Raw genomic sequence first — 14,707 nt, 5'->3', positions numbered from 1 at the left:
ACAACTTTTCGAGAACGAACATTGAATTATTATGTAGGCAGAATAAGAGAAAAATAGAGAACCGTCCACAATGAGTGAGTGCTATAAAGCTAAAGCTTTTACTCTATTTGAAAGGGTCGCTATGCTTCGCTTCTCAACTCTCGTCTCGATGTAGGTATTTGGAAATCGGTTCGCTTCGCTCAGTAGCTACAGCTCAGCTACCAGTTCAATTAAAGTAAATTTGTATCTCGCCGAATCGTGGCATTGTTGCTCGTCGCACAGGTCGCAGCGCAGCGGTTCTATAACACAATTCCTCAGAAATGCAAAATTTGCCTTAAATGTATTCCATTTGTGATTAGATTACAAAAAAAGATTCAATTTTAAAAATACCTGCTGTATTCAGAATTCGGGTGAACAGTGTACAGTGCATAGATGGGTCTTTTGTTCAAAAACATCGGGTTTCGGGTAGCCATTGAATGATAAAGTTTTGTTAACATTTAACATTTTACTTTTGATGAATAAGTTTTTTTGGAATCAAAGGAATCGAACGAATCGTTGACGATACATATATTTTTCCCGTGCAAATGGAAGTGTTATATTTTTTAAGGGTGTAAACTCTCGAAAACCAAAACCCTGCCCTACGTTTCGTTCCGAATACCTTCAATACTTTACTTGATAGTGCGTGCGTTTAAGCATCAGCAACGAGCACAGCAGCGGTGTTGTATGTATCTAGCACTCGTTTTCGTTTATTGGATTGTTTTTGTTGGATGGTTGGAATTTTTGGGATAAATTGAATATTCGAGTTATAATTCCCTATTCTGATTCTGAGAGCCGTAGCTAGATACTTGTGTAAATTCTCTAATATTAGGAGCTAAGTTAATTTTGTGTTCGGTTTCGGTATCCCAAAATCGCACATCTGGAGTTTGGCTTTGGTGGAGATGACGGGAGTGTAAACAGTGTACTGTGAAAACGAAAAACCTAAAAGCTAAAGCACCTTTAGCCATAATTTTTCTTCTTCTTGCCACAGCAAAAAATATCAAAAATACAACAAAATAAAAATTAAATAAATTATACATTATAAGCTGCATCTCGCTCCAACAATCGGGTTGTTTTGTACATCTCTCGCTCTATCCAAGTGTCATTATAGTGCTGAGGCTGACGGCTGAAGAAAACGAAAACGAGTATTTTAATATTTACCTTGTCGAAGTGAGCAAGTGAGCTGGTGCTGCTGAAGCTCAACGATAAAGCTGGCTGGTTGTATTTGCCGCCGCCGCAGCCGTCTTCGCCGCCACCACCGTCTTCGTCATAGTCTTTATTCGGGGGAGAGCCTTTTGCTTTAAAAAGCTTTCATGATTCGTTTCATTTGGTCTTCGAGTGTGATTTGAAATTGCTGCGATTGCGAGCAGAGTCAGAGCAGAGCGTATAAAAGTTTCCCAATATTTTTCTAAAATGTGTTATACGAGAGCGAAAGGTAAGCACTTCAATTTGAAGTTTGCAAAATTTTTGTTTTTCTTTCTTTTCGGCATAGGTAAGGTATCCAATACCCAGTAACGAGTGTGTTGAAAAAATATTATACTTTCTTATATTATTTTTATTATAATTGTCTTCTTTCACAATGACCCAGCTTGAGTTTGGGTCACTCGCTCACTCCTCAATGGAAAAACATGAATGTTGTGTTCCAAATTGCAAAGTGTGCAAATTGCGGCGGCTATAGTAACATTTTCTGTAATTGACAGCAGGTATCGGTTAATAATTATTGTTCTTTCAGAAAAGTAAACTTAATTTTCGTCAGCAAAAAAGGTCAAGGAGATTGACTTAGTTCGGTTTTATTTCGATTCATAATGTTTTCCAAACAAAAATTGAAGAAGTAAGAACTTGTAGGCAGGTGTATAATTTTTATTTTTTTTTGTGGTAGCGGTAGGTGAGGTATACGACCAACGACGACGTGACGACCAACTACCGACATCGACGGTAGGTATACCTAACCAAATTGGGTTAAATTGATTTTTCTGATATATCAACCGGTGATGTATAGAGTTATATGTATTTAATGCTTATCTCATATTTTATGCATTCAGTGCGGCTTGTGGGAGGTATCTTTGCGTCCTAGATTATCCACTTACCCCACATAATTTGAATAATGTTCTTTACTCATTCTGCCAATCATTGAAAACACACGGATCATTTTTGCCTTTTTTGTTGGTTTCGCACTCGATTGAATTGTGGAAGCGTTTTGTGTTCTTGAAATCAATTCGATGACAAATTTATACAAAAATTAAGTCTATAGATCTAGGTACCTACCTTACTATGTACATGAAGAGTAGATGTTGTAGTTGTTCATTTTGTTTTTATTGAAATTTTATTTGAAAGGTAATTTGCTACTAATTATAACTAATTATTACCTACAGTAATAGCTCCAATAGTACAATATCTTAATCTCCATAATATCATATTCCTCACAACATAACACAGTTTCTTATCATAGGATGTGGCATATATTTTTGAAAGAAAAACAGAACAAATTTGTATTTTAAGTTCCTGAAACTTATTTCAACCCAAAGAGACACATTTTAATGCCTTGAGATGGTTCATCTTTTAGTCGGGAAGTTATATAAAAAAACACCTCAACTTGCAAAGTTTCACCACATGAAAAAGCACCGTTCTGGAACAACCTTCAGTCATAAAAGTCTATTACATATTTAATAACCAAGTCAAAACAAGAATCTTTAATAGAATATTCGGGTTAGATATTCCATTCAAAGCTCAAAAATCTCCTGACCTATATCAATGATCTCTTATTTGTTGTAATCGTCTGAACTCAAGACAACAAAACATATCGGAAAATTAATTGAACAAAATTTTACAGATAATAAATTTTAAAATTAATTAAGTTTGGAACTACGCCATTTTTGGCGCACTTATTACTTACACAAGAATAATAATTAATTTCCACTGCAAGTTAAATAAACATTTTAACATGGGAAAAAAATAAATTCAAATCTATAGAGATATTGAAATATGTAAATACATACATATTAAAAAAATGCTTCCACCGAAATGTAAATAAATGACAATAGCTGTCAAATTGCTTGCTTTTACTCACACCCGATCATTCGGTCAATCAATGATCCGTACCAAAAGTTTGACATCACAATAATCAGGATGTGTACATTTTTCCCCCATATGTTTTCTGTGATTCATTTTAAAAGAAACATAAATCAAAATGTCATTTTCTTGCGTGTGTTATTTATGAATCTTGTTGTACAAATTTACTTTCAACATTTTTTCGTGTGGGTAAAATATATACCATTAATTTATGTTTTAATTATATTTTCTCCAGTAACGCCTTTTACTATGGTATACTGGGCGTATACGTACTTTTATTATTTCATTGATTTTTAATAAATGTCTTTTATACACACATTTTTTGTGGATATTTTTTGAATTTATGAAGGACATTTTTATGAAACAAATAAATAATATCGCCAATATTGGCTGGATTCAATATTTTGTTTTCAAATATAATCTGAGTGTACTTAAACAAAAGTTAACATAGTTCAATGAATTTTTGTTGTTTATTTCTAAAAAATGTTCATTTCCATTTTTAAGTCCTCGTGTGTGTCGGCATAATTGACAGCTTCGAAATGTTTTCTTCATACAGAACACAAAATTTTTATAAGAAATTATTTTTGTTTTAAAAAACACGTGAAAAATATACATTATGTATGCAATTGCGATGCCTTATTATTTATTTTATTTGTGTTTTTAGTTTGATAAGATGATTGATAGGTTTCTTGTGTATTTAGGCCAACGTTTTTGTTATAAAAATAAATACAAAAATGATGTTTTAAATAAAACAATCAAAATACTGTCCATCTTAAACTTCCAAAAAAAATTTGAAAAATTTCAATAATTACTATTTGAACCTTAAATAAATTGAGATATTTTGTTCTTTTTCTAACCAAGCAAAATGTTCGTCTTTTAAAAGCTATTAATACTCACCTATGGACATGTGTATCTGTTTATAGTACATTGGAATTTATGAAATAAGTATTTATTATGATTTATTTTTCTCGGAATTTAATTAGTTGAATTATTGTTTTCATAGAGGAAATTAATTATTTTTGGGAAGAGTTTTCTTTTTTCTTTGATGTACAGTAATGGGAAAACTAATATAGAAACAATATTCACCTGAACCAACTTTTTAGGTATAAAGGCTATTGGGAAGAGAGTATGACCATATAAAGTTTAATGAAGAAATATTATATTAAATTGGTAAATTAAAACGAAAGGGAATAATTATAAAAAATCACGCACGTACTTCCGATAGAAAAAAATAATAGAAACTAGTAAAAAATGGAAATTTTTGTATAATGAAGTTATTTAAAGGTAAAAGTTGTTATTATCCCTAAAAACACGGTCGTTAATAAAAGAATCACAAATACGAAGCTTAGGATTGGCGAACTTACCAAATTTGTTTTAAGGTGTGGAATATCATTTGTTTTGTACGTTTGGCTCTAAAGTCCCTGTTCATTCGTTTGAGTACGTTCCATCGATATTTAAATATTTTAAAATCAAAGAATGTTGACGGCCCCTTCATGAAGGGCATTCTATTGTGGAGATCATAATTTTTCGAAAAATTTTGGTAGATATTACCAACAAATTTTCAAATTTTGAATAACATAAAGACCGCTTTTGAAATTCAATAAAAGTTAATGAATTGAGCTCATATTTTTAAGAGGTTGGAATCAAATTGCATGTTTCCAAGTTGTTATCAGGAAGCATACAATAATCAAGTTTTTCTGGGTTCCAATTATATAAGCGTGAATGATTTTTCACCACAATCAAAATAAAATTTTACAAAATTCAAATTATAAAATTCATTAGTACCTGAACTATTTATAAGGTCAATGTAATACACGCCTAGAAAAAAATAGATCTACAGGATTGTTCGTGTTTACCCAGCGAAAGGACTACTTGACTTATAGTAATAATTAAAAATAACGTACAAAATTAAAAAAAGTTACAAAAGTCACATTTTTTTTTTAATTACGGTAACAATGGATTTCGGGCTTTGAGAAAAGTTATAACAAAATAATGTAGGTGTTGCCGTTGCTTACTTAAGGTGGCGCTACAATCCGAGGCGGACCTGGGCCTCCAACAACATGCGTCTCCGGCCAGCTCGGTCCCTAGCTAGCTGTCTCCAGTTTCGCACTTCAAATTGGTTGAGGTCTTCATCCACCTGAGTGCGCCACCTGATGCGCCACCTGAGTCGCGGTTTTCCTCTGCTGCACTGTCCCTCGGGATTGAATCCGAAGACGTTGCAAGCTGGAGCGTTGATGTCCATTCGCTCTACATGACCCAGCCATCTAAGACATTGGACTTTAATTCTGCTAACTAGGTAAGTGTCGCTGTACAGCACGTACACTTCGTCGTTATATCTTCTCCTCCATTCTCCATCTATGCGTACGGGAAAAAAAATCACCCGAAGAATTTTTCTCTCGAATCATCCTAAGACGCTCTCATCTTTCTTTGACAGGGTCCAGGCCTCAGCGCCATACATGGGAACTGTGATGATGAGTGTCTTATAGATGATGATTTTAGATGCTCGAGAGAGGACTTTACTTCTCAATTTCCTTCTAAGTCCAATGAAGCAGCGATTTGCAAGAGTTATTCTTCGTTTTATTGCAGCGCTGGTGTCGTTGTCTGTGTTAAAAGCGGTGCATAGGTAGATAAAGTCCTTAACTACCTCAAAGTCATAGCTGTCCATGGTGACGTTTGGTCCAACACGTCGTTGTTCAGTGTCCTTTTTTAATTAACTCATCTTCTTCGCTTCCGTCGCAATGTCCAAAAAGGCTCCACTGACATCACGCTTTGATCTTCCAATTATGTCAATATCATCAGCGTATCCGAGTAGTTGGATGGACCTTTGGAATATTGTGCCTCTAGTGTTGACGGTTGAATTTCGCACAATTCTTTTCAGAACGATGTTGAAGAAGTCGCATGACAGTACATTGCCTTGCTTCAAACCTTTTTTGACATCAAATGCATCGGTAAGATCTTTTCCGACCTTGATAGAGCAGCGTGTATTCTCTATTGTCATTCGATTTGAAGTTCCTATGTTTTTTTTTCAAGATAGTGTGAATGTTTGGTCGATAGTGGACTTTCCTGGTCTGAAACCACACTGTTAAGGACCTATCAGGTTGTTGATGAAAGGCTTCAGACGTTCACATAATACGGCAGAGAGGATCTTATATGAGATTCCACTCATCGGGCATGCTTTCTTTTTTTTTCATCTTTTGGCTCAATCCAGAGTCATGGTTTATGACAAATTTTCTATTTTTGTTATTTAAGAATTAATTAATCGATTTAAAAAAAAATGTATTTTGGCCAATTTTTAAAATCGTTACATCAACAGACACAACTTTGGGCTCTAATTGTAGTTAATTTATTTGCCTATAAAATCGTAAAACATGATTGTATCATACAAAATTTCTTACACGTTAAAAAATCCCAAAATGCGCGAAACTTTCAAGATTTTCGGACATGTCGCGCTAGGTCAGGAATGCGGATTATTAGTTAGATTAGATTAGAACGACATAAACAGGTAACCAAACAATCAATCAAAACTACCGGATTTAACGCATGGTCTGATGTGTATAGTAAGTGGACTGCTATCAGCATTCAGCATACGTCAGAAAACTGACAGTTTTTGAGGAACCAATTCAGGAATAATTGAGACTCAAAAATGAGCGAGAAAAAAACGCAAAGCAGAAAATTTCAAATTACGATCACAGAGAAATTATGAATTCCAGTTAAAATCTGGAAAGTTCGAATTTATGAATGTTTGGACAGAAATAAGTTTCTAAACCAATTGTATGCAGCTTTCTTCTTCTTTTGGTACATCTTTGCATTTAGTGTATTGGACTCAATTGTTTTTTTTTTTTATAGAAGTAGCATTTCGGTATGAATGTTTTATTTATGTGTTTGAAAATATTGGTTAAAAAACTGATATTTTTTATACAGTTTTAAGGAACATGAATGTTGTTTACTATTATCTTATTGCGATCTAAATGGTTGTTTTTATCCCTTTTATGGACTTAATATATCATCAGTTTTTCACAGCTATATGTTCATAATTCTAAACAAATTTGGTCATAAATTATAAAATATAAACTTTTTATTGAACTAAAATAGATTATAACCTTCTCTTTTTGTCCTGATTTATTCCTTTTAGCTCTTAATTATGATGATGTCGTGAAAATAATTTTCTAATCGATAAATATTATAATATATGTATGTATGTTGTTGAGCTTGGAACAACAGATTAGGTATACTTAACTCGACATTTCTATTATATGAATCACACAACTATTTCTAAAAATACGTTCCATTAAAATAACCTCACCATCATTAGAAAACTAATATATTTTGTGCTACAAAACTGACATCTGCACAATGACTTCATATTACATCAAAGCTATCTGTTCAATCTTCTATGTAAAAGACATCTTTCAAAAAATGTCATTCAAGTACATACTTACATATATATTATTTAAAATAGATATGAATTATACGGGTCTATTTCTATTCAGAGGTGTATTTTGAAATGTGTTGTATTTTTACTTTGTTCAAAGGTTTCAAAAGAGCGGTAATTTTTTGACATTAAGTTTAAGTTGGAAGATTTCAACTCAAACACGAACAGGAATAGAAAGATAAAATTTTACAATATAAAAGGGTACAAAGGAGTACTTACATTTATACGGACAGGACAGTGATGCTATAGATTTTAAGGACATTTTTGTTTTTGAAAGTTTATAGGGGAAGAAGAGTTTAAGCAAGGACTTATAACATATTTTATATCCTTTTTTCATCCAGAGTGTTTTGGTTTTATTGTATTATGACATTTTGTTTATCGTTCGAATATTCTTTTGTACATAGGCAGAGGCCGGTTTCTTAGGTCCATAGATATTTTTTAAATAATAAAAAGAAATTGCTTTTTTACGGATAATTAAATTTTTGGTTATAGAATTCAATAACATACTGTACATTTATAAATATGTTGTTGACTCTTGAGAATTGCAAAAACAGTATACAAAAGTATTAACATTTAGAAACGTAAGCATATAGATTTACGGTTTTCGAAACAATTGAAATAAAATCTTGCATATGTTTCAAAGTGTGAAAAAATGTGAGCTACAAATTAAATTTTGTATTCACATTTATTATTTTTTGAAAAATATATTTTCATAAAACTGACAACAGTTATTTAAAGTCCTCATGTATTACAATTTTATGATTTTTTTAAACTTAAAGATGGAATCGGAAAAAACATTAGAATATTATTTTTATAAAGTCTATATTTTCTTACAATTCCTTTGAATAAGGCATATTCATAAAAATCCTTTCCTTTTTACTAATGATGAATATCTTAATTATTTGTATGTTTATCTTGTTTTGTATATGAATGAGTACATATGAGTAGAGGTCTTTCAAATAATTCTTTAAATACGTTTGCGGTTTCTTAAAAGGTTAATTTGTATCTATTGTTTTGAAATAGACTAAACTATTTTACAAACACAAAAACCTTGATCTTAATGTTGTTTGAATGAAGCATCATTTGTTTGTTTCCATTATGTTCAATTGTCACTTAATGAGCATAAATATCTTTTGCACCCTTATCTGTACAGCGGCAGACATTTAGTTGATTATGAATAGAAGTAACTTTTAATTTTTTATAAATAGCTCATAATTTGTATTATTGAGAATTCTTTTGTTATTTTTTTCGAAAACAATCTAAGAAAATTGAATAACTATTTTAGAGATGTACTTGCGAAGGTGTTAACTTGTAAAAATATCCTCCTTTTTGCCTTTTTTAGATCATAATTACAGTGCTAGGGATATCATTGTTCCAGGCTTGGGACATAAGCATGCTTGAATAAGGGATCATCCGAAGGAAGGCTACTGTTAATAAATTGAAATTCTGGCATTATAGAACAATTTCATGTAGAGGTTCTGAGATACATAATTTATCTAAACCTGGTACTCAAAACATCAAAGAAGAAGAAGAAGCTAGTTACATGATATTAAACTTCTTTTAGGCTATACTAATCTGTTTTTATATTTTGAGTAGATTTCTAGTTAGTTCGGAGATCTTCGTTCGTGCCGGCTCATAAACATATTTTGAGAACGTCGGTGATGACATATACTTCTTTTGAATCTTTGAATCCGAACGGCTAATTCGAGAAACAACTTTTCAGGATAAGAATTACTCTTGGAAAATTTATCAATACCTCGTAAGAGGCAGTACCCTCGAAATAAACTTAAGATGTCATAGGCAGGGATCGAATCCAAGACCTCTGACATAAAAGTCTACCGCACTTACCTTCATGCCACGGGTACACGGGTCGTGACTTAATACTCGTTTTTAATACAAAACTTCTTTAAAACAAGCTTAACTGAGCTAAGATTTAATTTAAACGCCTTGTTCGACTGCTAAGCGATCCATTATCGTTAATTCAAAAATTCAAATTAATGTTTGACAATTCTTATGACAGATGTGTTAGAAACCTCTCAAAATACAATTTGATACCATAAAATTAATAATCTTGTATTATTTAAAATTAGGAAATTGTTGCTTAACTTTATGCATAAACTCTAGAACTCCTCTAACGAGGAAGAGAGCCTCTGTGAATGAGTAAGAAATATGGCTTATAAGAAAATAAAAATGGAGAATAACAAAATTTTAAGAACTAGGAAGAACTATGAAAGTAAAAAAGATTGCAAAAAGAGGTTATAAATATGATTTAAATTTACTCACCCTGATTATTATATTATATCAAGTAAATTTTATATGCACCTATATGTTATGCTTTAAAAATATGTTCCACTTGTTTTAATTACATTTCAGTCAGTCGTAGAAATTGCATTTCAAATGGTTCTAATTTAGCGTCATTATTAGAGCGATAAAGTAAATTTTATTTAGCAAACTTTATTTACTTTTTCTCAATTTCTATGAAATGTTTTTGTTTAGTAATTATTGAAATGACTATGTACTTATACCTTTCAAAATATTATCAGTAGCACAATACTCATAAATTTAGAGGATTTAGTCCAACCATAACAATATAAATTAAAGACAATATTAAACTTAATAAGAACTCATATCAGAATAATCTTCAGGAATTTTAATTTTCTGATATTAATTGATGAATTGAAACAAAAAATCGGTGAACATGGCTCTATAGCCTGTAAAGGCAGCCTCTTCCTCATAATAAGGACTGATAATGCTGCCCTCGTGTAAACCACACAAAACATTAAGGATTTGGTGAACACCGTTAAATAGACGAAGAGCTTAATAAGCTTCGCAAATAGAGTTCCAAAACACAGTTTGACAGTTTGAACTGTCAAACCATCGACAAAAAACAACAAACAAATGTCTTATCCAGCTAAAAAAAACACCCTATACATAGAATAGAACATTTTTTTTTTGATTTATTATTACTACTATTACTTCAAAGAGCTCACAGCTTCAAGTTTTAGTTCGACTTTCGTATCCGTTTCTAATGTCGTGTTTGAACTCTGTTCTCTTTATTTTGTCTGCCTGTTTATTTTGATAAGGGTAAAACCGTTTGATTACAATCTATTACATTCCTCTAGAAACTGCAACAATTTCGGTAAACCAAATGAGTATGACAATCTTTAATGGATACAAATCCCACGCAATTAATATTACTGACAGCTTATTTTCCTAGTTTAATGTTGGAAGGCAGAAGATTCAAAAGGAACATTTGCAAAAAACAGGGTTGGTAATGATGTTTATAAAACATTTATATTAGCCATGCAAGATTGTGAATATTGTTCGTAAATTTAAATAATAGCTGCATTATAAATTTATTTTATTAATATCTATTGTTTTGTGTTGTATTCTTTTTTGTTTGTTTATCTAAGCCGTTAACGATAATAAAACCCCTTTACCATTAAGTCTAATATGGTTTTCTATCTTTTTCTGTATTCAGTTAAAAAAGGCTATTTAAATGACTGTATTACAAATGGGTAACCCTTTAAATCAATTTTATTCTTATTTTTTATTTAGTAAATCCTTTCAATCCTTTCTAAGTGACTTTAAAGGGTTTAAATTGTACTCGTAATTTGTCGTAAATAATAGCATTTTGTTTAACTTTATTTGTTTTATTTTATTTTATATTAAACACAATAAAATGTACTCCATAAAATAGGACAAGTATTTCCAAGAAAGATAAATTTTCAAAAATATATATTTTATCTCCTAGAAGTAAGAAAGTAAGTCTCTAAGATATTTTAACTAAATTGTAACATTGTTAATTTTTTCAATAATATATAACTACTTAATTTTCTCCATGTCCTTCAGTGTTTAAAAGTAAAATAAGATCCAATTTTAAGAATGCTTTTGAGGCCCAATGAAGCAGGAAAAACAATTTATTTAGAATTTATTAAAACATACTTCCCAACCCTAATACAAAATTTATTAACCTTTACTTTGTTTTCACATTTTCAGTTACCAAAATGTAAAGAAGAATTCAATCAAAAGAAATAAACAATTGGATAAAGAAATTCATCAAATATGGATTGTATTTTAAAAGCATTAATGACCCGAGGTCATGTGTTTTTCGACGTTCGCCAGAAACCAGTTAGTGCAAAGATATGTGCACAATTCGTTTGAATTGAAATTTTCCAAACTTTACATCCAACAACAATCGGAGACAATAAACATTAATTTATTATACCGAAAACGGGGCTGACTATTTTTAAGTTTTCATTGAGTGCCATCAAATCAAAAGAAATAAAGAAAACGGGAATAGTAAAAATATCTACACAATGTGGACTTCAGGAACATGCGTGACGACAGGTCCTGTCGTAGTAAGCCAGACTTTGCAGGATGGAGAAAAATTTGTCAGATGGGAAGAGGTAAGTTGTTTTTTTCCTTTTAATATTTCTAGACTAAAACACTTTCCTCGGTCATTATATTTTATATTAGGTCCTAAGAGACAATTTAAAATTAAAATAAATTCATTGTTGAAAATTCTTGGCCTGCCTAAGGTCTTAATGTTACAAAATAAACTGAATGTCCATTCACCCTGCTATAAATTTTAAATTGTATATCTTAATATGAAAATGCTATTTAAACATTAATTTCTGTTACTACTATAATCTCAATGTCATCAGTTAAAACTATCTTAATTAGATATCTTTCCTCCTTCGTTTTAATATGTATAATAAGAAAACGTTTATTTTTGAATACACTCGTAAACCGTTGTCGCACCAGAAATCTGTAATAACCAAAGCGAACAACCGCAAAGAAAAACTCTTCCATATTTTGATTTACATCCATCTGTTGATGAGATTTTTATTGCTCTTCCTCAACTCCTTAAATGAAATTTCCTCTCTGATTAGAGAAATGGGAAATTAAAATGCAAATTCCTACCACACCATAATTCACAACGGATGCAGGCGAAGGATTCAATCTTATCTTGGCACTATATAGCAATAACAGTTTCTAATAAATAAACATTGAATATTCTTACCGTACAATACCGCACAAACGTTTTCCGTTCACTTCAAGAAGTAGCGAATGATTAAAATGGAAAAACTTAAATTAAAAAAGATCCTTTTGCGTTTATTACAAAATCTTTATTTCATTGTAATAAAATCTTTTATGAATATACTAGTTACTGCTTATTGGCAGGGACAAAGCCCTCGATGCTCTGTGAAATCCAGGACAAAAATGCATCGGTGTGGGTATAGACGGAGGGGTATCTGGTTGATGTGCAGGGTGTGTAACCCCACGAAACGATTCCGATTTGTTCCACAACTTTGCCGTTGAACTTTACCAATGGACCGCCTGAATCACCATTGCAAGCCGATGCAATTGTTCCTTCGTTGTGTGAGCAGATGTTAACTGGGTCAAGTGGAGCACTCATAGGAAGAAGACGCTTACAACGATCATATCCAATGATTTGAGTTTCGAGTTTCTGAAGGGTGTTAGGGATGTTGTTTGAATTGTCAATACCCCATCCGAATAGAACTCCATCCCCGAGTTGGCTGAACTGCCTTGATGGAAGTTGAACCTTGCTGACAAGAGGTTTTCCGGTGGAGCGACTGATTTCCGACAAGTCCAGTGGTTCGTCGAGGTAAATTAAACCAATATCGTTGGGCCCAACTCCGCCGCTGTAGAGTTCATGCTGAATGCTGTTGTTCTTCAGTGAAACCGAACGAATTTGAACTTGGGATTCGTCGCTCCTCTTGTGCAAGCCAGCAACGACTTTGAACTTGTTGTAGACGAGGCAATGAGCGGCAGTAAGGATCCAGTGTTCATCGATGATACTTCCGGCACAGAAGTGAGATGAAGATTTCAACGAAACTATGAACGGAGCTTCACCGGGTTCAGCTGCGGTTCCCGAAATAATATCACCAGAACTGAATTGTGGTCGAATAAGTGGGTATAGGTCAAAAGCACCGACGCTTACCACTGCCGTTAGGGCGAAACAAACAATGAGAACCTTCATGTTGAAACTTATACTTGCTTTTTGCCAATGTGCATTGGTTTTTATACTAAAAAATCTAGACCAATATTTATTTGCCAATAATTGCAATCATAAGATACTCGAATCAATTTATTGTTTATTATAAAACTTTTATGATGTGCCACTGATTCTGCATTATTTATTCTTTGCTTTGAGTTTTGAAAGCACTTTAAACAAAACCCTAATATTGTGCATTTTTATGATTTGTGTTTTAACTTTTTAGTTAAGATAAGTTTTTATTGATTTAGATTATAATTTGTGTCTGGAATTTAAATCGTTTATGGTGACCAGCCAAATCTTACTTTTTGATTTTAATTTTAAAGAAAACCCAGTTATCAAATACTAAATCCTATCTGAGATTGATTAAATCAAATTATTCGCGAAATGTGTTTCGCTTTTTAAACATAAAAAGTACGTATACGCCTCAGTGGATGCAATTATAAATATTTGTTTGGATACTTTTAAACTTATAATTAGAAGAACTTTTTTGAAAAAAATAAAGTTTTTAGATTTTAAGCATTAGAGAAATGTTATTAGTTTTCTGTCTTTTGTTGAAATTTAACGTTGCATAATATCCTTTTAATAATTTCTTAGTAGATATCTAAGAATGTTTATATATTAGACTGATTCAAAAGAACTAGAATATCTTCGATTTTTATTGAAACTACCTTTTTGGTTAACGCATGGTTAAATAATAATTTTGGTTAAATTTAACACATTGCGTTTTGATTTGGAAAAAAAAAATTGTATAATCTGTGATTTCAATTCTTCTCGTTAAGGTATTTATAGATTTTAATGAACATTCTAAAATAAGTGAACTCTTGACATTAAAATTTTATTTTACGTAGAATATTTGTTTTGGAAATATTTGGTTCTGAATATTAGACGTTTTTGTAAAATTTAAATAAAAAATATATCAATAAATTTTTGAAATAGGAATATTCATTTTTATGTTTAATTTCCCAGCATTCTAAATGCGGATACAGTTCTTAATTTCAACACCACCTCTAGAAGGTATTTAATATATTTTTATAGTTTTTCTCCTTTGTATTGAGAAAATATTTAAACCAAATCTTAAGAATTGGTTCGGAACGGTAGACTATAAAAATGTGTACATCATACCGCAAAACTCCTTGGTTTGCATATTAAGTACTTATGGCAAAATA

General features: G+C 31.6%; 2 protein-coding genes across 5 annotated transcripts in view; one reads left to right on the top strand and one right to left on the bottom strand.

Annotated features, from left to right (window-relative positions):
- The first annotated feature begins 239 nt into the window (after positions 1-239).
- Positions 240-14,707, top strand: part of LOC129952844 (1-phosphatidylinositol 4,5-bisphosphate phosphodiesterase classes I and II) — a 48,821-nt gene continuing 34,353 nt past the window's right edge. For 2 of the 4 annotated variants that reach the window (XM_056065699.1, XM_056065698.1), the window contains exons 1-2: positions 241-1,450; positions 11,516-11,925. In XM_056065699.1, coding sequence (XP_055921674.1) covers positions 11,836-11,925 — 90 coding nt within the window. In that variant the 5' untranslated portion in view covers positions 241-1,450; positions 11,516-11,835. Of the gene's footprint in view, positions 1,451-11,515; positions 11,926-14,707 lie in introns of all 4 variants that reach the window. The other 2 variants (XM_056065701.1, XM_056065700.1) reach the window with 2 other exon arrangements.
- Positions 12,614-13,551, bottom strand: LOC129952845 (lectizyme). The gene has a single exon (XM_056065703.1). The coding sequence runs from the start codon at positions 13,521-13,523 to the stop codon at positions 12,687-12,689; it is 837 nt and encodes a 278-aa protein (XP_055921678.1). The 5' UTR covers positions 13,524-13,551; the 3' UTR covers positions 12,614-12,686.

Source organism: Eupeodes corollae, chromosome 3 (assembly GCF_945859685.1).
Source record: "Eupeodes corollae chromosome 3, idEupCoro1.1, whole genome shotgun sequence".
In the NCBI taxonomy this organism is placed as follows: domain Eukaryota; kingdom Metazoa; phylum Arthropoda; class Insecta; order Diptera; family Syrphidae; genus Eupeodes; species Eupeodes corollae.
The sequence above is the reverse complement of the archived record's forward strand: the minus strand, read 5'-3'. Positions and strand labels throughout refer to the sequence as shown.